Source organism: Pholcus phalangioides, unplaced genomic scaffold, assembly GCF_987345545.1.
Source record: "Pholcus phalangioides strain wild (caught in Gottingen) unplaced genomic scaffold, Ppha-v1.0 ptg000003l_1, whole genome shotgun sequence".
Lineage (NCBI taxonomy): Eukaryota > Metazoa > Arthropoda > Arachnida > Araneae > Pholcidae > Pholcus > Pholcus phalangioides.
Window position 1 is genome coordinate 6,379,857 of NW_028301596.1, and position 24,236 is coordinate 6,404,092.

General features: G+C 41.1%; 1 protein-coding gene across 2 annotated transcripts in view; it reads right to left on the reverse strand.

Moving 5' to 3' along the window:
- LOC149087972 (protein dead ringer homolog) overlaps nucleotides 1–24,236 on the reverse strand; it is a 260,666-nt gene that overhangs the window by 42,083 nt on the left and 194,347 nt on the right. For both annotated transcript variants that reach the window (XM_089243249.1, XM_089243242.1), the window contains exons 4-5: nucleotides 18,700–18,883; nucleotides 7,639–8,000 (exon numbers count right to left, since the gene is read on the reverse strand). In XM_089243249.1, coding sequence (XP_089099375.1) covers nucleotides 7,639–8,000; nucleotides 18,700–18,883 — 546 coding nt within the window. The remainder of the gene's footprint in view (nucleotides 1–7,638; nucleotides 8,001–18,699; nucleotides 18,884–24,236) is intronic.

The window sequence follows — 24,236 nt, forward strand, 5'->3', positions numbered from 1 at the left end:
GAATTTTGATGAGTTATATCATGGCATAATCCCCATATGTAAGTTTCATTCACCAAATGAAATCTTACTGAGTTGATGGTCATATTTTTGTATAGAATAGAATTTCTTTCTCAACTCGTATTTATATAAGCCATCTATAAATCTGTATGAAAGAATTTTTTCAAGCTTTTTAAATATTTAATCTCACTCCAAACTTCCAAAAAACACAGCTGCAACTCATGAAACCGACCAAGCACATTACGATATTCTGATGTTCTTCTTGACGTATAATCCGGTGATATAGGAAAATACAGTAATTTACCGATGAAGATATTCAAAGTTCATTTAAATTTGCTTGTCACAAGACATCATCCTGATTAATTTTGTGACATTAACAATACATGTAACATTTTTTCCCCCGATATAATCTAACAAAGGATACCCCCAACTTCTCAGATTTTTGAAACACTCCGGTAGTTAAATTAGAATTTCAATTATCTTACGGATACCTTGAACAGGATCTCGAGGAACTTCACTGACTGCTGTCACGAGACTTTGACTGCTATCTCACTATACTGATTACTAATATAGTATATACAATGCAATTTCATTTCCAAAATACTTCACGACACTCCCGGCCGATATTAAACATCCAAATATCCCACGGTACACTATCTAGTAATAGCTGCTCTCTTAGCTACTCAAACTTTTCTCACTGTTCTAGTTACAACAACTAAACACCAAAATTAGAGAATTTCCAACCCAAATCCCACCATTAAATCATAACACATCATATTTCTTGAGAATCAACCAGCATCACATTTCTATTTAAACGTGTAAAACTATTTATGGAAAACAAAAACACATCAAAATTCATAATTCAATTAATCAGAAAACGCCACAAAAAACCACGCAACTCCTTGAAAGCCGCATTTATACCGCCACTGCCATCTTCGGAGATAAATGCACTCAAAAATCCACCCAACTTATTAGAATATTAGAAGATAGGTGGAGGGGGCTACGTGAGCATTACAAAAGTAATTGATGCTAAACGATACTAATTAATATAATTAATTGCATTAATTACAACAGCATCCACCCGGCATTAGCATGACGAACACGTTCTTAACTTACGCATTTATCGCTCGGCAACGATAGTAATTATTTTACTTCGAACATCAAATAGATACGAAATATATCAAATTATTAAGAGATCCTGGAAGGAAATTCTCGAAATTTCATTATGTAACTAGTAAATTTGTTTTTCTATTTTTAAAAATATGATATCCTAGATAGTTGACCAAAAATGGCCGCCAAATAATTTGACAAAATGCCAAAAAAAAAAAGTAAATTCCGTAATATCTATAAAAATATTACAACGGGGGTATTCCTCAAGGAAGTGTGTTAGCACCGATGTTATTTTGCACGCATTTTTAAATTCTTTTTCCCGTATTTATTTATTCATAGAAAAATAAGTAAGCTCTCTAACTTATATCACCGGTAGTTTATTTCCGCACAATTCCAACCGTGATCACATAAATATGGTCAAATGGACAAAAATAGACCAGCCTCCTTACCCTTTGCTTACTTGCCACAAGAGCCGACGAATGCGGTTCTAATCTGGGTAAGTTTTCAAAAATAATAATAATTTCTAAATGCTCGGCTCATGACTGAAGTATTTCTCTTTAAAATCATACCAATAAATTGGAATTTTTTTTTTCTTTTTTTTTTTTTCAAGAAAAGAGAGAAGTAATTCAGAAAAAAGCAGCAGCAACGCATGCTATTAATATCGCGTCTTAAAAGTAGGTGGTAGTAAATCCTGGAATGTGAGCACGGTTTTTTATTAGATGACGGCGGTTCGTAATTCCCACTTAGAACGGATGTTTATGAAATCTGGATAACTCACACGATTTTTTTTTTTTTTGACAAATAACGGGACTCGAGAGAAGCCATTTATACACCGTTTTTATACAAAAATAAATATTTTCAGACTTATTTTTCTTTGGCAATGTTTGCTGCGCCATCTATTAAAAATTGATAGCACTAAATACTATCATGCCAGCTAAGGTCCCAAATATTTGCAGTTTGTAGTATGTTGTTCGTTTCTCTTGTTATTAATTACTATCTCGTTTCTTTGATGTGAGCGGAGTTAGAGAAAGCTGACATCAGATTGTGTGTCAAGCAGCTTCCAAATTGAATGAGGTAACCAAGGAATCTTACTGTTGGCCCTCTATGTTGTAGAGAGCAGTGTTCTTTAATATTTTGCTACTTGTGGACTGGGGGTGAAGCTTAGTGAACAGTTTCGATAACAGGCATGAATTTGAGAAATAATTTGCGAACCGGTACTAAAGAATAATGGGAAAAAAAATTTCCTATTTCGACAGCCAAACTCGAGTCACGGGGGCTTCCCAGATGGGTCGCGCCGATCCACATACAGCCAGGGATTCTTCAGCCATGGGTCACGACTTAAACTTGATTCACCGGGGGCTTCCTAGAAGGGTCACTAAAATTCACAAACAGCTGGGATTCTTGAGATGGGGGTTCACGGCATAAACTCGTTTCCCAGAGGTTTCCGAGATAGGCCGTTCTAATTCACTAACAGCTAGGGATTTTTGAGATGCTGGTTACGACCCAAATTTGATTCGCAAAGGCTTCCTCGATTATTCATAAAATTTACGATGCCAGGGCGGGCTAACAGGGTTCCAGCCCTATTGCCCTTTTTGCCCGAGTGGCACAGTGGTAAGATGCTTGTGTTCCACTATGGAGGTTACCGTCAAGGTCCACGGGTTTGAATCCAGCCAAAGAACATCAGAATGAAGTTCTTCACCTACCAATACTGGGGCGACCACCGATAGATAAAGCCTTCAGTTCCCATTCGACTCCAATGATTGGGAATTGCCATATGGAGATATATGACCTGAGTTGACGTGCGGTAAAGTAGCTCCGTTACCCGGAACACTCTCCTATTTTGCTTTTTCACACTATAAATTCACTATAGCGGCTATAAAGAGGCAGTTTTAACTTGCCCTAGCGGCCAGTCAAGTATTACAGCCCAGAAGCCCCTGCTGCAGGATGCGGCGGGGGGGGGGGGGGGTAGGAGCATGTCCTCTCACAATCCTGTTATAAATGCAATTATTGCGTCACTGGTTCCACTAATTTCGGAAAACAAACGATCCCGAGGGTCACGAAGCTGATCTTGTCGCTAATTTGGGGTCACGGCTGAAAAAGGTCAAGAATCCCTGAATTACACACGTCTGCGATGAAAAAGCTATTTTAAAAATTTTCTTTTTTCAATAGTTTTTTGGATTGTAATTAGTGGGAAAATAATTAAAAATTCTATCACATCGTGTTTTTGAAAGTGAAAATTAAATTTTAGTAATGATGCATAGGCAGCATATACAGGGTGGTTCAGAAAAGATGGGAGAAGAACTTTAAGAGGTGATAGTACACACCAATACAAACAATTGTCATCAAAGAATGCATGGCCTAACATAAAACGCAAACGATCTGAGCGCGTTTCGAAACGGCCGCTCCGCAAACGTTAAAACGGCATTCCTGTTGAAATCTATCGGGAGAAGATCACATCATGCATGCAAATGCAACCTGGGGAAGAAGAAACCGCATGCTAATCTGCACCACAGTGAATAAAAGGCGCCGATGCCACCCCGTACGTGACAGAGCTAGGATATAAATGTGAAGTATGTATTTACGAGGTGATAAATCCAAATATTTTAGAATTTTTATTATAATTATTATAAATTATTTCCCCCATAATATGAAATCGTTAAATCCTTACGTAAGGATATTGTTAAAAAATCCTTACGTGATAGGGAAAAAAAAGGATTGCATTTTTGAAATCAGTACCGAAAATATAAAAATCAGTTATCAAAACTAAAATAATTTCAAAAAGTATTTTTTTGTAGACCTATGCTTATATTCCATCTCTATATTCTACAATTATATGACAGAAATAGCATTGAGATCGGACCCATGCTGCCACCTATCACATAAAAATAAAACTACCTGTATAATTTTGCAGTGAAATTAGTTGGGTTTTAAACCGGTGTGCAGCATGAAAATGAAAAAAAAATGTGGCACGATATTACAGTGCTCATTTTTATGCTGAATACTGGTTATGTTTTTTTGGTACTTACAAAAAGTGATTTTGTGGCAAACGTGAAAACTTATTAACCGATACTACAGCGCTTACGATTCACACCGGTAGTGAGGATATTATACAGTATCATACCATCATATCGCTCATTTCTTTGATGCACACCGGTTTAAAACCAACTGGAGGACTATAACGAATAGCTCTGTTTTTATCTAAGAGTTGGTGGCAGCGGCCCTATCGCAACGTAAATATTCCTCTGAGGAACTGACGAAGTGGCGCACACCGAATATGCCGTGTATGCTTTTTTATCTTATATGTTTACCTAATGTGAGGTTTGTTTTGTTCTGAAAAATGCCTGCTATGTGTTCAAGACGTGCTGCCATCTGCTTTCCAGTGACACAAGCAAACAACTCGGCATGTTATTTTACCTCTTATATTATGCGCGAATCTTCAATGTTGTAGGCCTGATAGCTACTCTCCGTAGAGACTTCTTAAATGAGAGATCGGCTAGCAGGAATGGTAGGATAGGTAAATAAATAGGGTTCGATGAGATTTCACCGTGAGTTCAACGAGTGTACCGATTCCTATCGATATCGAATCAATATGACCGAAAACATTAGTCACATTTCCAGTTACCAAGAGACACAGGGTAATGTAAGATATGAGAAAGAGAGAGAGGGAGAGACATAGAGAGATGTAACATGGAGTGGGAAAAAATGCTCAAGAAGAAGAGGGAGAGGAAAAAACATTCTAAAAATACGTATATTTTAATCAAGGCCCAGATCGTAAATCCAAAAAGTTGGAGGCCCACCCCTGGCATATGGTTCACAGAAGTATATACGATGCTTCAACTAAGGATTGATGAAATAATGTTTATCGGATGTTGAGGTTTATCTTGGTCGGGATGAACGCAAGATCAGTAAATCCACACTGCAACAGACCTATACTAGGGCCCTGTGACTCTGGGATATATTTATCGGATAAACACCACCGAGAGGAGAGAATATGTAGTATAAGAAAAACCAGCAGTGTATGTGTGCGTTATAAAAACAACAGCAGCTTCACTCCCTCAAAGGAATATTCTAGAAATACCCACCTTTTCTTTTTTTAAGCTCAATTTTAGAATCGACGAATAATAACTAGAGAGAGAGAGAGATCTTTTTACCAAATGCCCAAGTTCAAAATGGCTTCGAACATTGGCAAAGCGTTTACTTGGTATTCTGATGCTTCTCAAAAATTGTGGTCCCGGGATATTTCGGGGGGGGGGGGGAGATCAGATAAAATGGGGAGTGATGGGGGGTGTGCAGAGAGTTGTGAAGGAGAAATGCAGCTTTCAAGTGAAATATGTTGGGGGGAAAATATGCCTACTTTTTTTTAAGAATGAGGTGTCTATGGAACCAAGAAAATACTGGCCCACGTCAGGGGCCATGGGTAGCCAACATGAGATCTGATAACATGAATTTCGAATGTAAGCTGTTACTTTCAGCTAAATATAGGCCAAAGAACATCACTTTGTCCAAAGACCCAGGGGGTTGGGGGAGACGGAAACTCTTAAGACGGAAGCTCATACTAGCCCAGAGTAGGCCCATAGTGTATTTTACATAGACCCATTTTTCCCATATACAGGGGTGGGAAGTGACTAAGTCTATTTTGGAGCAGCTTTGGAGCAGCAAAATTCAGGATTCGGAGCAGCTTTGGAGCAGCAAAATTCAGGATTCGGAGCAGTTTTGGAGCAGCAAATTCAGGATTTGGAGCAGTTTTGGAGCAGCAAATTCGAGTTTTGGAGCAATTTTGGAGCAGCAAAATATGGGATTCGGAGCAGATATTTATAAATGGGAGCAGTGAAATTAAGAAGAATATTTTCGTTAACCCTCAACCCTTTTCAAAATAAAACTGCAGCATGTCTTTTGTTATCAAACATCTTTTCGTCAGCTTGATTTTTGTTTTTGGTGCTTTAGGCATTTGACACCTTGTTTGAAAGAGCGGATGTCATAAAATTTTTTGTACCTGTCTATTTAAGATGATTTTTGCTTACTGACGACACTATTTGCTGCCTTGAACAGCAGCACTTCAAATGAGCTAAAAAATTTTTATAAGTTTTTAATTTTTTTATACTTGGAAAGAAATTGTTGCAAAATGGGCGAGAATTTCGGAAGAATCAACTCGATGTTTGGCGATTCAGAACTCATTAGCTGGCGAGATTGGCGATCTGACACTCGATATTTGGCGATTTAACGCTTGTTATTTGGCGATATTGGCGATTTAACGCTCGTTATTCGGCAACATTAGCGATTTAACGCTCGTTATTCGGCAAAGTTTCTAAACTAACATTCGTAATTCGACGGACATGCGCTTTTTACTCCCGGAATGAAAATTTTTTTCACGAAACATCGGGATTTAACACAATGACAATCGACTACAGTAATTTCTGCTGCTTCCAGTGACGACTTTTTTTTTTTAACGGAAACACTCGAATTTGCACTTTAAAGCTGAAAGGCATTGCAAACCATCTTCAGTTCCACGATCACGGACAATATCGGGGTTTCGCGATGGAAAGCCCGATCAGGGGCAGATAGTTTAAGTATAGTGGAATAAAACACGCTCTTCTCGTAAAGAAACGTTTCGTGGCTAGCAGGAACAAAAATTTTTTGGTGCCCTTTCCGAAATTCCGAGCATACTGAAGCAAAATTCGCTATTTGGCGCAGAAAAATGCGAAAATACGCTATTGGAGCAGGATGGCGCAAGATATTAGTTTTGGCGCAGTGCGGCGCAATTGGCGCAGAGTTCCCACCCCTGCATATATAACTCGGCTCTTGGTTCCAGTCAATTTTATTTATATAATGTTTATTGACTAAATGCAATTCAATAAGCTGGAAGGGTCTTACTCCTGCATGAGGGTGGGGTCCTTGGCAAAACAGGGGTCCCGATAAAATATGGCCCGAAGGAGGGGCTGAACAAGAATGAGAACCACTGCGATAATGTCTAATGCATTATTAGAGTGAAGAGAATAATTCGATTACACGCGAGGCCGTCTTAACAGTACCATGGGATCCAGGGCAGTGATATTCTGGAGCTTCTAATTAGCTGAAAGCACCTGCTTATAAATTTTCATGCTTTTTCAGAAAATCGTATCACCAAATCACGAAGTCTCTTATGCACTTGAGTCCCCCGCCGGTCTATGCGTTAATTAGATAATTTTCTGCACACAAGGACTAATTGGACCGGGATCTACAATTTATTGCCGATTCCGAACGGCACCTGTTTTTTTTACAAATTCAACGAGAGGTTGGTGCGCTAACCCCTCGGCGTGGGACTCCCTGCGGTAGCAATCTTTTTCGGTGGTCATGCCGCCGTTTCTTTTGTATACCCCCCCTCCCCAGTGTCAGGAAAATTTCGGACAAGGACGAAACGGGTATCGAACTCGTGACACCCCTTAACATCCTTTACCAAGTATATTAACGACCTGGGCTAACACGCCCGGCCATGCGTTAAGACGGCACTAATGAAATAGGCATTGTCATAATAAAATAACGATGGCGACTTACTCGACGAGAGGCCATGACTGCCGTAGAGCCCGTTCTCTTGAGCTGGAGCGAGATTCAAAGGAAGGTGATGTGCGTTAGGATAGAAAGTGAGAGGAGAGGGTGACGATTGCCTGGATGGCGTTAGTCCTTGGCTGGAACTGTGTCCGTTCATGTGCCTGGCCACCAGGCTCAGCGGCGACGCGTGATGTGATGATAGTACTGATGGGTGATGAGAGTTCCGCGACGGTGGCACCACGTCCCCGTAGGGCCCGTAACTGGACCGCCTACCTTCACGGCGGTTGCCGTCTATGGCGGCCTGCAGCTCTTCCGCCGTGCTCAGCTTCTCCTTCTCGCATTCGTAGGCGTACAAGTACTTCATGTACCTGCGAAATAAAAAATAAAAACCCAGAAATTAACAACTTACACTTCTGTACATATTTTACTTGTTTTTTGTAGTGCATATTTCATTTATTAGGTGTGCAACATGACCATCGAACTTTTGATAAAGTTTCATGATGCAGTCGAATCCCTTTATAACGAACGCCGAGACCGGAGGAATCACTTCGTTAAAACGAAATTTCGTTATAAAGGAATTCCAGGTTACCTAGCATTGTTCCTAGGTAAACTTATTTGGGGGATTAGAAAAGTGTTCGTTAAAACGAGATTTTCGCTATAACGGTATTCGTTAAAACGGGATTCGACTGTAATTTATCGAAATTCCGAGCCAGCATTGATGAGTATTCTTTGAATACAAAATGATCGTCCTCCTTACTGCTATAATTCTTGGACGAAATTTCGAGTTGGTAGAATACAGAAGTGTGACAACGTTTTTCCCGTTGTCATGGACCATCCCCCCTTGTGGCCCGTCTCCACCAGCACCCCAAAATCAAGAAGCGAGACCCTTTCCACTTGATAAATTGATACCTGGGTAAATTTATTTTTGAAAAAAAAACGTTATAAATAGGATGGATCTCCCTGGACCCCCGGACTAGATAGATATACAGCAGCCTTCTTCCACTGGTGTTGTACTGTTCTCCCATTTCCCTTAAATTAATTGTTTAGGTCTCTGTGGCCCTTTCTAATCACTGCCACATTTTCCGTTTTACTTGATTTCCACCCATGAACCCCTTAGAATACTCCTGGGTCACCGGAGGGGGAGAGGCACGAGTGCCCACACTACAATACAAGTCAATTTTTTCCCCCGTCACTGGTAGCCGGTCGGAAATGAAAAGTAAGGGTACACTAGAGGGCGTAGCGGGCACCCATTTGGCCAACGTAAAAATTTCGTTCTGCAAAAATAGGCTTATCATCTCCCTCCTTCAAAAACGAACATAAAATTTGAAAGATAGCTCTAGAGGGCTTTGCAAATTCATACGCTAGCATGAGTTTTACGTTGGCTTTTTTGGCTAGTGAAATTAGTGCTTGCTGTACCCTCGAGACTAGAAGTCCTTTCTGATCACGATCTAAAGCAGAGGTTCTACGGTATCTTTACAAAAATATTGGCCCGTCATTGGGGATGGGGGGGGGGGCGCCTCCAGGCTTTTGAAAATACACTAAAAATGGTATATATATACCTACATTGAGTACATGTGCTTTGCCCCCTGGAAAAAGTTGAAATGACGGTCCGGCTGAAAGGGTTAAATAAAAATTTGTCCCGTTTTCCCTCTTACTTTACACCAGCTGTTCTCAACCTTTTTGTCTCGCGGAGCAATTTTAGCATATAATTTTTAACATGGAGCAACGTAGGCCTCTTTCTTTTTTTTTATTCATCAAATTTACTGATTTATTTTCCTGTCCTGGAGCGGCCTTGAAGCTCTGGGAAATGCATACGGATACACAAGGACTCCGCGGAGAACCGGTTGAGAACCTCGGCTTTAAACAGTAGTTTTCCCAACTTTTTGTTCCATTGCCTCCTTCTTCAAAATTTTTTTTTTCTGTTCTTAACGCCCCACAACACATACGAACCCATAGCTTCTACCGCCGCAGGGACCATTCCAACCCTATGGAAAACACTGCTATAAACAAAGCTTATACGTCAATTTGTAATCTTAATAGAAATCGTGAATGAAGATAATTTTCATTACTTAAAAAGGAAATTAGGATGATTATAACTGTAAATAATAATAATAATAATCTCTAGTGAAATACATTTTCATTCACTACGATTTGCAGTAACCCTTAATTATGCTTCATCGGTAATTTTTTTTGTTGTTGCAAATTCAGCCATAATAGCCATTTTTCCAAAAGTTTAACTTTTCTTGGCGAGAATCGGAAATGTCACGTGCAGCGTGTTCCATACATTTCCGTAAATAGTTTAGAAATTCAAAAAACAATTGACGGAATTGGCATATTTGAATGCGGCTTCCGAAAAAGTTATTCTCTTCAAGGAGGGGCGGAGATTTTTTTTTTTTTACTTTTGGTAAGGGGAGGGGGGGAATTCAGATTTTTTGTCGGTAGAGGGCACTGAATGAAAGCAAACCACTGGAAATATGCCAGGGTCCTATAAAATGCAGGGTGTACGATTAATCACTCATTTCTATTTTCCTGTTGCTGCCGCGTATGTTATGGAATGGAAGCGCCATAAGGTTTTCATTGTAACGTTGGCAGAGTGGATAAGGCACTGTTGGCGAAATTGCTTTACCTCAGCTGCGAATCGCCGGATTTACGAACGTTTCGGGCATAGAAGAGATGGAAGAAAGGTTCAGTTCCAATCACGACTGAATAAATTCCGTGTAACACCCTCTACTGACAAAAAAGTGAACTACATTTTTTTGTATCAATAATAATCCCCCCTCCCCTTCCACGAGAATAACTTTTTGGCAAACCGCGTTCAAATACGAAAAATTCAATTTTTATGAAATTAAAACTACGTATTTACGATTTTAAACTATTTTACGAAAACTTATGGGACACCCTGTACATTTTACCACCCCCCCCCCTCATAATTTGTCCTGTATTTTTTTCGAAACACCCTGCATAGGTTCCCGTAAGTGAAGTTAGGGTCCAAAAATTAAAAGTCGCACAAATAATTCAATACAATTGTAGTAAAGCAAGATAATTCCCATTGTGGCGGCGACTGACTTATGCTAATGTCCAACAAATTAGAGTATATTTGCGACTTTTTTTCGAAAGCACTGCGGTAAGGGCTCATTGATCTGGTAATTATCATCATGCATTATTTCCATATATTAAAAAAAAATAATAATAGAAGAAAAAAGCGCAAAACTTGCATTTACATATCTCCCGATTCCGAATCGAGCATTAAATAATGCTGTATGAGGTACAGCCTGTTTCCAGTCATAACGCGTGTCGCGCCGCATGTAACATTTCCCGCCCCGACATATACACACACACACACACAAATCCAGATAATCACTTTCTCACAGACAACGAACGTTACCATGACATTTGTCCACCAAGTAGCTAGGTAGGCAAGTACACCAGCCCCCTCCCCCCAAGCAATTTAAGGGGGGGTTCCCATAGAGAGCTTTCAGTTCCGATTCCAGTTACGTGATCTGGAAATTTGTTTACTTCTCTGGAAAAAAAAAGGTCATTTAAACGTTATTTTATCGACGTTTATTTCACCGCCACCAAGCACTTAATTTCGACTCCAGAAAAAAATATAACGTTTTATTTTTGTCTTTTCAACAAACGTTTACCAATATAAAAAAAAAAAGCAGTGCTATAAAGATGATTATTATAATGATAATATCAAATGGGAATAATAATATAACGATGATAATAATAGCCTTTCTCTCCCCCCCCCCAGCAAAGTACGATTAAGTACCGATTGATCTGTACCAGTTGAACGTCGGCACACACTGACCAAAAATAATGAAATAAATTATATATAAATTGAGAAATCACCAATAATCACGAATCTCGATTTGTAGTTTTTATCACGGAACTCAGTGTACATATTTAACGTACATGGGATCTGTTGAATCGTGCATATGTACTGAGACACGTGTACACGAAACAAATGGTGGATATTGATCATGAGAAGAAAAAAAATAATAATAATTACAGTAATGATGATTTTAGACTGGTTGCACAGATTAATATGCTTAATAATAGTTATTCCTGGTCATAAAAAGTATGGTCACATGGCAAGGATTCACGTATCCTTGTGATATTGCAGAAAAAAAATTCTGTAATACTATATTTGCGTACGAGCATGGCTAGAGTGAAGGTACAGCTGAAATTTCGGGTCATAAAACAGGTTCAAATTTCACTGACTACGCACTTAGTATTCAATTTCGATTAAAACTGATCAATCGTGGCTTTAAACTCGATTGATTTCACTGGTAGCGCCAACCAAATATCTCGGTCTAAGGCGGTGGGGGGGGGGGGGTGAGGCTGCGTACGTAGGATCGACTTTTAATGGGCGTCACGAGAAATTTGGATTTACTACCCTTTAAAAATACTACAAGTAACAGAAATTCGTTAAAATACAATAAAAAAAAGTATTTTATTTCGATATTTCAATTTTGTTCACAGAAATATCAAATTATTTTTCAAATTTTTTGTCAGCTTGAGTGGGGAGGGACCCAGGAACCCCCCTCTCCCCGCATACACACCCCAGCGTACGCCTCTGGTCTAAGGGCCCCCCCCCCACTTCGTTCCTTGCAAATATTGTGTTGAGAATGCCATGAATTCGGACGCAGCGCACAGACAAGGGGGTAGTCAAATCAAAATTAAACTTTATTTTTTCTACCCATGGCAAAGTTGTCTTGCGGTCCAACAACGTACAGCCCGGTTCCCCATACGTGCACATTAAAGGACCCGTGGTAATGAGATGTAATATTTTGGTTCTTGAGAGTATGTATGTGTGAGTTGGTACTTTTTCAATTTTTTTTTAGGCAGAATGTTTTCGAACATCACTTTATTCGTGGGCTCACGATACTTGCAAGATGGCCCTGACCGCGGTTTGACCACGTTTTATCTCTGTGGTCCTCACAGGCGAATTTATGGCTTTGCCATCAATTATTAAAATTCGACGCCCACCTCACGCCCTGTAAATATGCATCTGGCGGTCTCCATAAGAATTGGACTGACAGGGCTCTAGCGTTGAGGCCTCGGGATGATTATTTTTTTCACATTAAAATTCACTATGTGGGAAGGGGAGCCCGTGGTTTCAACAACGGAGTCGATTCCTTTCAAAAATTACCGTTGCTTTCTTTCACAGTATCTTCAATATCCCAGGGCCACAAGGAGGGCATACGGCCCAGGATTGAAAGAAACAATGGTATACAGTGTTACCAAAACTTTTTGTTCCTTCACCCTTTTTCAGGATTTTTTTTTTTCACATCACTCCCCCAACTCAAGCCGACCCATAGGGATGTTATATGATACCAATTGTTTCTGCTAACCCAGAAAGGCCAATATTGCACACCATCGGTATACATGGTACTTAAGTAAATTTTATATAGTAGGTCTATATATCCATTGAGAAAACATATAATTCTGGAACGAAGATTTAGGGAAAGAAGGAAGAGTGATTGAAACATTTTTGCCAGAATATCATCGATATCGATCTGGTATTAACCACGAGCGGATAACGGATCGTAACTCGGAAAGTCCGTAAGTCGGAAAGTGGCTGTATTGCGAAATTTCGACTGTCATCCGCTAAAAGAACGGAAACGCGTTACAGAGGAATTTACGTCATAGATATTTACGTTATATAGGCGGAGATGAGAGATTCCACGATTAGATGGCGGCACACAAAACAACACGACCAAGAAAACAACGGTATAGATAGTAAGTAGATAGAAACCCGTCAACAGAATAAACCGGACGCGCATACCGAGAAATTATGGTCCGAAAACGGGAGGGGGGTTGATTTATTTGTGTGTATGTGCGTAAGCGCGAAGTACAGAGACGGACAAGATGACGAGAGGAACCAGCTTAATTCGGGCAAATTACTGGAAATTACTTCGCTGCAACGGAATATCAATTAGCTCTAGAGTTATGAGCAACGACACCTTCCATAGGAACGAACAACACGCCAGTCGATGTGCGTATTTGAATTGCACGCGTGTGTGTGTGTGCGCGACGCGAGGTGGGGACGCGAAGAGTGATTTATTAAAAACGTATTGTCAAGTGTGCGATTAATGCGTTCGTCTTTGAAAAATGACATTTTCTCCCCACGCGCATACGCCACTGGGGCTGCGTGTAATCGATGCGGTAATGCCAAAGTGGTACATGGAAATTGAAAAAAAAAAAAGAAATGAATAAACTAAACCAATCATAGAAACAATTTCTAATTTATGGATTTGTTTCCTGGAGGATATTGTTTACCGGAAAAGAATTCACCTGAATTATAATTTTTGATAGAAGATAAGAATTGATCCGTGAACCTGGCAGTAGCATAACATCAATAGAGAAATCAAAGGTGACCTAATATACAGTGCCGTAACTAGGCAGGTGCAACAGGTGTACCCGCACAGCGACCACTTGAAGGGGGGCCCAGAATGAGCCAGAAGGGGTCCTAAACACAAATTCTGGCACGGGGCACAAAAATGGCTAATTACGGCATTGCTATATACAATTAGATGATACAGAGGTTCTCAAACAGGGCCCCACGGCAATAAAATAAATCAGTGAATCCGATAAATAAAACAAAGGCGTTCTATATTCCATAGATATATCTATGGTATATGTATTCCATAGAAATTATGCACTAAAAAAGACCTTTACGAGGCAAAAAAAAGTTAGAACCGCTGACGTAACATATACAGTGAAACCATCGTCAGTGGACAACTCCGATTAACAGAGAGACACATCTTGGAATTCTATAATGGGCTGTACAAAGTATCTCACTACCTATTAATGGATACAAGTTAGCTGACAGAAATTTCGATCCTATGGGTGCCCGCTATCAAGCAGACCACCACTGTACCGCCAACTTGGTTCAAACACGCATCCTCATGATGAGAGGCCACCACGATGCCCACATTAGGCTGCGGTTATAGTAGACCGAAAAGATTGAAATAATTGCGACTAGGAAGGATAAAATGCATAGGGGGTGGAGGAAGAGGTGACCGCACATATTAAACGAGGTGGAGGGTGGAGGAGAGCGAAAATGATCAGTGGGGTTCTGAAATGTAGGGGCTGTCATGATGATGTCTCCACAGAAGAGGGAGAGGAAAAAAGGGTGAGAAACGAACCAATCAGCAGATAGCGAAATTCCCCACATCGAGGTGAAAACAAACACCGTTGTTCGAATCCCGCACTTCGTTGAGTGCCTCTTTCTCCTGCTCTCGAGTATGTAAGGTGTAGAACATAACAGTGCAAAACAATGCATAAACAGTGTTTTTGTCGTTAGTCTCCATTACGCACGCACGTACCTCGAGGTCGCCTGACTATCTGTTCGGCCTTCGATTAGGTGTGAAATCTCACGAGATATAAACTGAGAAGAAAGAGAGTATTCGGTTAGTTCAGAGCAAGTGCTGTCTTGAGAGCATCAGAGACCTCCCCTCCCGGGCAAAGGGATTTTATGCTGAGGCTCCAGTCTACATATACCTATACCAGTTTACAAACTTATCACCAAAAATTGTAACCGGATCTCAGTATTATTATAAGGCCGAACTTTTCGCTCGACGTGCCCCAGTGGGCCCAAGAGTTAAGGCGGCACTGGTTCAGAGTCTTTCAAACTTATTCATTTAGCGCCTAAACCAACGAACTCATGGAACCCTACATTGTACATCTAAACCTTCTACACTTCCCTAAGCCAGTTTTAGCACACACAGCTTCGAAGGTGGCTCAATGTTGGTTCCACAAAAGTTCATTAGCGATTAGCATGCAAAATCATTACAGCGGAACCTCCACAACGGACATCTTCCGTTGACAGACATTTCTGAAATTCTTGGAACAGGGCCTCGAAGTATTTCTATATATGAAGAGCTTATTTTGAAAAGGGAACATTTTCACTTTTTTTCCGAAATGCATTTTTTTTTAACGGTTTATGTGAATCTTTGGGATAAGCTTTGTCAGATTATGCAACCGGGATTATTCAAACGGGAATATTTGGTAGTAAATAGAAAATTTTGGTACATACACTTTTCTTCACACACTTCAGTACTTTTCATCTCTCGATAACGGACACCCATGGGGCCCGAAAATTTTGTACGTTACTGGATAGTAAGATATATTGAGTCCCGTCGATTTTCGGGCACAATCAGTGGAAGTGTCCGCTAACGGGAGTGTCTGTTATGGGAGGTTTCATTTCCACTGTAGAATGATCGTGTTTCTTATGTTAATGACGAGAACGCACAGTAAGGACATCTCTATAGTCTAGTAAAAACCTTCTGGAATCGACATGTGACGTAGAAAGTTTAAATTTTTCAGACTTGACTAGCTCAAATTTTAATCAAAAAAAGGGGAAACATTTCCATTAATTTTCTTTCAAAACGGAACATTTCCAAAAGGCAACCGCGGATTACCTTTATGTTTTCTTCTGTTAATCGGTTGTGTTGAGGGTTCCTCATGGTAACTCCCTTGAGTTTGATCAAAAAAGCATAGTATTTAAATATTCTTCTACAATTCCTACATGCTACCTGTTGGGCTATTTTCTTTGTTTAGTAAAGCAAAGGAATACGTTTTTTACTTCTTAGGGGGGTCATTCAAGTATTACGTCAGCATCGAGGGGGAGGAGGGGGTTTTGGATTTGCTGACTTTTGATGACAAGGGGGGGGGGAGGGGGTTTGAAGGTTACTTACGTCATCAACCACCCCTTTTTGAAGATATGAAATATTGTAAGCTGCTGACAAAATTTTGCTGACAGAGGGGAGGGGTGGGTCAGTGTTTTGCTGACAAGAGGGAGAGGTGGTCAAAAATGGCTGAAAATCTGCTTACGTGATGATACTTGAATGGCCCCTTACTGTAAATTTAGCAAAAGTGGAAATGCTCCCTTTTGAAAATAAGCTCCTCATATATGAACGGGCAATCCTCGTAAGCGGATAAGAATTTCAGCTCCATGGTTGCCTGTTACAAAAAAATTATTCACACTATCATAATCAAGATGATCGCCATGGAGTTCCACATCACGGATAGTGCAGTATACCATCAAGTGACACCCTCCTATTCCTTCAGAAGAAGGGTGCCTACACGCCTCACGGACAGTTATACATATGCATCAAATGTATATTGAATTAAAACCATTTTAAGTGAATCCAGGCCGATAAATCAACATTTAATAAAAGCTGTCGTCAAAGTCCAAACCCACCAGAGATTAAAATATATCCTTCCGCTATTGTTGGTGGAGGAACGGGGAAGAGAAAACTCTCCTATGGATATGGCCGGTGGGTGCCAATGACAAATGATTATTCTTGGCTAACGCTACTTATTCTGATTTTCGACAAAACGACGCACACCACCAAGCATCATACATACAAACATACATTACAAACAGAACTGATCTCTGTGTCTCTCGCCCAATCTATCCACACACATACACACACACCAAACTAAAACCATCAAGTATATATCGCAATTCTCTTTCATAGTCAACGACGGACCGACCGACCGACCGCCGCCATATCGTCGTCGTCGTTTCGTTGTCTGACCTCAATTCATGATCCACCACAGCTGGCTACGAAATTTAATTTCCAGCTCGGCCATTGTCAGGCATTAATTAACGATTGATTAAGGCAATGCCGTGATTAGTTAAGGTTTCAATCAATATTTAATTAATGCGATGTTCCGAAGGGAGAATAGGAGAGTAGACACGGCAAGAGAGAGAGAGAGAGAAAGGAGATCCAGGGAGAGAGCGAGAGAGAGAGAGAGAGAGAAGGGATCTCATTCGAAATCCGGTACGGCCTGTGCTGCATTAATTAGTCTTATCCTCCCATTACATCTGCATTGTGACGGAATATTCCTGTGCGTTCTCCGGAGCAGGATCAAACAGAGCAGCGGTTTCGAGGCCGTAATTAAGGGCTTTGATCGAATGACGGCCACATTAAAGTTGTTTCCTGGAAATTTACGGGGATGCAGATTTGATATGAGTGGGTCACTTCGCCAACGAGGGTCCACACACAAACGAAGAACGGCGGTGGTGTTGGTGGTAGTTGGAAAGCCAGAGGGTGAGGAGACTCACAACAGAGTAGTATCTACACTATACTCTCTCTGGTGGACGACGGCGGCGGTGGTGGGAATCGAGTCGGATTGGGCTAGATGGAAAGAGAGAGAGAGAGAGGACAAGAATTGCTTATGAATAGAATAAACCAACGGCTAGATTAACCGTAAGCTGACCCCTTCGCAAACGAAGGATTGCGGTGGTGTGGATGGGAAGTCGACGACGTTATGCTGAGCGGCGTCCACGCGAACTATGATATTCAGATGAAGCGGAGAGAGAGCAGCAGCAGTTTATTCTGGATAAACTGAGAATGTCTCACTGGCTGAACTCCTCCATATTCGACCACAAGGATGGATCGACACACACACACTCGCTCGCAGAAGAGAAGACATATTTTAATTTCTTAGTCGCGGAGATCTTCGCTTGCTTGCTTGTTAGCCGTATCGAATTTGCGAGGGAAAACGACTCATAGACGTATGCATATTATGCGTAACAGGTGGCCGAAGGGAACTCGAGAAGGACCCCTTCGGTATTGTTCTGGACCGACACTGCGAGAAATGTTGGCTTTTCGGGATGCATACACGCAGATATATACGAAAAGCTTCATTAGAGTTAGTTCAAAGTACTCTAAAGATAGCAACGCTGGACTTCACACCAGTACGACCCTAGATAAATAGGAAACCACGACCCCCCCAGTGTTTGTATACATACAAATATATTCCGCGGGGACAGTACATTCGAAATATTCATGATGGGTTGAAAGAAAGCACTGTCCGGAACTGAATAACGGTCCGAATAGTCAAAGCACTGTATGTACTATGGGTTTGTTGTAGTTAGGACAAATGTCAAACAAGAGTCGACACCGGAATATACTTATACAGATAATAACTACGGACAGGCCTGGTACGCGGTGGCTTCGAAGATTTTTGACCCGAAGGGTCTCGTCAAGGTGACACGTATACCTCTAGTTTCAGTACTACACAACAGTTAAATAAATAAGTACTTACTGCGTCCGTAACGTGAAGGCGGCGCTGGTGATGGAAGAAGGAAGATTGAGACCTTTCGTGATTTCCCTCCAGATCTTCTTGTTGATGACTTCGACTAGGCCCCCTCGGGCAATGACCAGCCTGTACAATTCGTACAGGTCCAACACCTGCTTCGCCATTATCGGAATCCGGTTCACAGGCGTTCCTGCAATCAGAAACAAAAGAAAAAAATAAGTTAATCAGTTAGAATGTAAGTGTATATGTGATATATATATAATTTAAGTATAATGTTAAGTGTATATTATTCAAATATGCCAAATAGTCTAAGAATTTTCGAAAAGTTACTCGGAGCACCGTAGAGAGTATGTTGATCCCACTTGCAAACAGGTTCATTTTCTTGAGGAACTAAAAATCCTAGTTACGGCCTTTATCTACAGCAGTGGTGCTCAAACCGTGGGTCGCGACAACACGGGGGTGGGGGGGGGGTCACGAGAGATTCTCCAAAATAAAAATTTTCAAATAAGAAATTCATTTTTATTTAAAAATATGTCAAAACAAAAGAGTGCTTTTAATCAGCTGAGCAAATTACCATTTATCATACAATGCAATTTCATCAAATTCTACTTGTACAATGATCAATATATCGCTCCGTTATGCCAGAATCACGAATGTGCAATGTCCTTGCAAAAAAAAAAGGAATGTAGGAAATAACGTTCGAATGGTTTCTCAATGAAAGTTATTTTCCATGGAGTAACTAATCAATATCACCTAATCAAAATCGAAACAAGCGTTCCGAAACGGGCTTTCGGCTTATGTCGGCCTATGTCGAGATCACGGGACATAGTCAGCCTATGTAGGGGTCGCCGAAAAACATTTTTGGTCACAAGGGGGTCGCGCTTCATAAGTTTAAGCACCACACTGATCTAGAGCACTAAGATTAAGCCCAGCCAGGGCCGTCGTAACAACATCTTGAGCGCCCCTGGCTAAGGGATGTTCTAGGAGAGCTTCCATACCTTGTATAGAATTGATTACCAGCGTACCTTCTTAAACCACACAGAGGAATTAAGATGTAGGATACTTATGAAACAATTGTGCGCTTAGCACGTGCTAAAAACACCTGGGTGTCCGAACATTGGCTGACTTGAACCAGTACTCCATGTGACACAAACACGACGATGTACGGCCTACACGACTACAACTTGTGACATCCAACGCCCCCAATGGAACTTTGATTACGATGCACCCATCTTTCGGGAACGCTTCGATATCTCCTTGAAGCGGGGTGTGTCCGGTCCTTCAATGTTCGGTCACCAGGGTAATTTACAATCATTTCGCCTCTGAAGATGTGGCTGCATCGAAAGTGATTTTTTGCAGAAACTAACTGTACATTTATGCGATCTGTTCGAGTGCTGCCATCTATTTTTTAAAGACGGACGAAACTGGCAATGAATGAATATTCTTATGAGCGCAATTCAAATTTTTCAAGGTCTGTTGGGGTGAAATTTTTGAAAGAGTTTGAAGTTCACCCCTTGCTGTGGTGAAATTTTTTGAAAGGGGAAGACACCTGCTTGCATCAGTACCAGCCAATAAAATTGTATATTTACTTACCAGATCCCATTATCACGAGGTCCCACTATCATGCACTGAAAGCTTCCGGACAGTACCTGGTTTGGCCAAGTGTCATCTATAGCAGGCCTCCGCGCGAAACTCGTGACGTCACTGAAGGTCATCTCACCTATAGCCATTGTATATACTACAAAAAAAGGGGTAAAGATGGCGAATGCGTCGGCCTGCTATATTCAATTGCTATAGGTGAGATGACCATCTTTAGTGATACATGGTGTTGATTGGCCCCACGCGTTAAGACGACCTTTTGCTCAGCACACATATGTTTCAATCCCAGATCAGCATAATAGGAATATTTAAATAAAACTTGAATGAGCCAGTTAAATGGGAATGTCTATCAAGACCTCGCTGGAAGAACTCGACCACAAAACACTCAGCACTTCAGTGACGATCACTTTCACAGACAGTGCTCGCGATCTAACAAAGTTGGAAAAAAAAAAACCCTGCTATAAAAACAAACCATGAAGCTTATCATTCGTGACCCAGGAGACCATATAGCATGGGTTGCTCACTCTCGATTCCAATCAAGGATGTGAGTGAGCATCTTTCCACGATGATGACAATGAACTCCGAAGAAATCGAAATGAACCAAACGATGATGCCCAAAAAAGGAAGAAAAAAAAAATACCACGAAGGTAAAGAAGACATACAAATACGATCACCGAGAAGCCAAATTAACCAGACACAGCCGTATAATCACAGCCCGTGTGTGTGGTAAACGATTATTATGAAGCAAGTATACACATACACACACACACACACAATGATCCGGATCGTGATCCGAATATTAGGTTGTTCGTATTTTGCGTCTATATTTATCAAAGATAATTTTCCCATGAGCTTTTGTTGATACGATATGTCTAGTGGCCGGCAATCAATGATGATGAGGCGTACCTCTTACCAGTAGACACATCCTGGAATCACCCATAAGCGTCCGCTATATTCCATGTACAGTATATATGATACTGTAAGTTGCAAAATAGCGGCTTCGTCATTGCCCCATTCTAATTAATTCACGAAGCCTGAAACGCATCCGGTGGATCTCTTAGCACCTCCCGTGCACCACGAGGGTCTGCGGACCGCTTTTTGAAAATCACTGCTGTGAACAGACACCTAAGCTGCAACTACTAGCAGTGGTTCTTAACCAGGGAGCCCACGGACTTTCTAGTTAAGATAACCACTAGTTGGCGAGGTTTCAGGATATGAAGTGGATGAGAAAACTATTTATTTATCGTTCGTATACTATTATGTGCTGAAAAAATGTTGTTCGGTGATGGGGTTCGTGGCCTTCATCTTACTGGAAAAGGTCCCTGGAATTCGTCTTACTTTGCACAAAGGGGTCTGTGGAACGGTACGAAAACAAAAGTTTAAGAACCTCTATAAAAAGCAACCTGAGGCAATGCAATCATTGGCGGATTTATGGACACATTTTGTCGCCATACTTGATAAACATATGGAAAAGAAAAGGTTTAGGGCCCCTGTATTCTCCCCCTTAGACTAGAGCCGTCTCAACAACATCATGGGGCTCCGGGCCAACTGATATTCTTGGGCCCCCCCACCCCACCTGATTGAAAGCACCATCGTACAATTTACGTACTTACTTAGGAATCATAATACAGAGGCCCTTTATGCACCTGAAGCCATGCCTCAAACTCGTGTCCAACAATACAGTCAATGTACAGAAAAAACATTAAAATAAAACCCACAGTAATTCATATGCGTAAGAAGGGCCCCCACAAACGATAACGTGCAACCTCACTACTTATTACGATGCATGTTATCGTTTGTGGGGGAAGGGGGGGGGGCGTCACATCCGCATTGAACCGACCAAAAAAGATGTAAATTCATGAAAATTTGTAACGTCCTCCCTTCCCATATATATAATATGAAATTAAAGATGTCGGGCGGGGATGAGCAAAATGGTGGAGCGGAATCGAGGTTATATCCTGTCGTGATTGTAATTTTCCCAGCCAGTTTCTTTATTTCCCCTTAAAAATGAAGGGGAAAAAAAAGAGACATAGATGACAGCTTTATTATAAATCGTGGGATTAAGAAAAAGGCCACTGAATCGAATCGGCGTGGTAGGTTTGCGGCCCGCAAAGGAAGAGGAGAAGGAAACCGGCCTATTCCCGAACACACGGCTTCATAAGGCTCATCATAAGGTTGGAAAATAAAAATTACGATGAGGAGGTGAACATCTAACGCTCATTATAGTCACGAAATACTTTTAAAATAACAATGAATGGCAACGTTAACGTGATGCCAATGGAATGGTTGGGCCACCACCGTAACATGAAAAGTGCCGCCCTCTTTCTTTTCGTTTTCTTACACTGGCAAATGGCAGTCGTATATAAACTACTACGGGGTCCTCTTTTTCGTTTTGCTCATCAAATGTTTCTTGAAAAAATAAGAAAAATCAAGAGTCTATTTCATGGTTTGGTGTAAAAAGAGACGCGAGATTTTTAAATGGCGGCATCGCCGCGACATTCTTTTTTTTGTTCATATCAATTCACTTGACTGCAGAATAGGATCGGGGGAAAAACCGTCCACGACATTTCGAGTACAGGGTGATTCTGAACTAACTTTGAGCGATAGGTGATGTCCAACATTTTTCGCCAGAGCAAATGGGTTCAAGTGACGGGTCTAGGCTCTGGTAACCTATTTAGGCGTTATTGGGTGAAGGAGGGTGGGGGGGGGGGGACAAATGCTCCTTATTTACGATGAGGTAATAATAATATGAGAAAAATAATGGTTCAGTCCCGTAAAATACGGAACGCACGACCACCGTTTAAAAGACGATTGAGATCAATCGCCGCCTAGGCTACTTGAGCGATCTACAAATGCCCCGAATGTTTTTTGCCCCCCCCCCCCAATTCTATATACATTTTCAGAGAATAAATTCCATCAATACATGAGAGCCCCGGACTTCAATTCTTGTGTCCACCTCATCGATAACTCGCACTCTAACAATAAATCGCCCACAACCATGGAACCCGATGAACACGGCGGTGCCCGCGAGAAACAGATCGAAGATTTCTGATTAAAAAAAAAAACCCAAATATCTACAGTTCAATGATTTAATGTAATGATGCAAAAAATGTCAATGTCTCGATCATTTCATGCCAAGAAGAAGAAAAAGGCTTATTGTTGCAGCCGCCTCGGGTCATTTGGTCACCTGTTGGAATCGGTCGTCACCTTCTTCTTTCTTCCACCCGCGGTGTCCATACACCTGTGCAAACATTGATATATTCTCCCTCCGATATATACGATGGAATATAATAAGAAAAAAGAAGACAGAATTCAACCTTCTTTTCTCTTTTATATGCAGTAAAAAGTTGTTTGATAAGCACCTGGAAAGATTCGCGTTGAGCAAACGAATCGAGCTTTGGTATAAAACTTGATTCCACTCCAATCCTCCTTCGTTCGAGGTTAAACATCTATTAGCTCAAGGGTTTATATACACATCTAGATGATCCTAGCTTCAGGTGTGTGAGATTTTCCATCTAGCAATTCTATAACGTTATTATTATTATTATTTGGGATTGAAACGTGGGCTCTTTATTTTTTGTTTCTTGAATGCTGTTGACGTAATGGGAGGGGGACGTTTGTATACAGGAGTTTGACGCCGTGAAAACACTGGCTTGTTTTTCAGTTGATGTCTGAGCGTAGTGTTAAGGACATTAAGGCTCTTACGTATCTATTCCAGTAGTGGTTCCCGAAGTGTAAACGTCGCGGCTCTCCCGGGAGCGTCGCGATGTTTTTATTGGACTAGACCCGATCATTTGCACAACTGTCATCTTCACGAGGGCGATGGTGTAAGCAAGGCAGCCAACTCTGAACGATAAACTAAAAACAAGGGAACTATGGGAGGTGAGTACTAAGGTAAGCCAGCCACATCTAAACGATCCCCGACCAAAAAGGCTGTGGGCAAA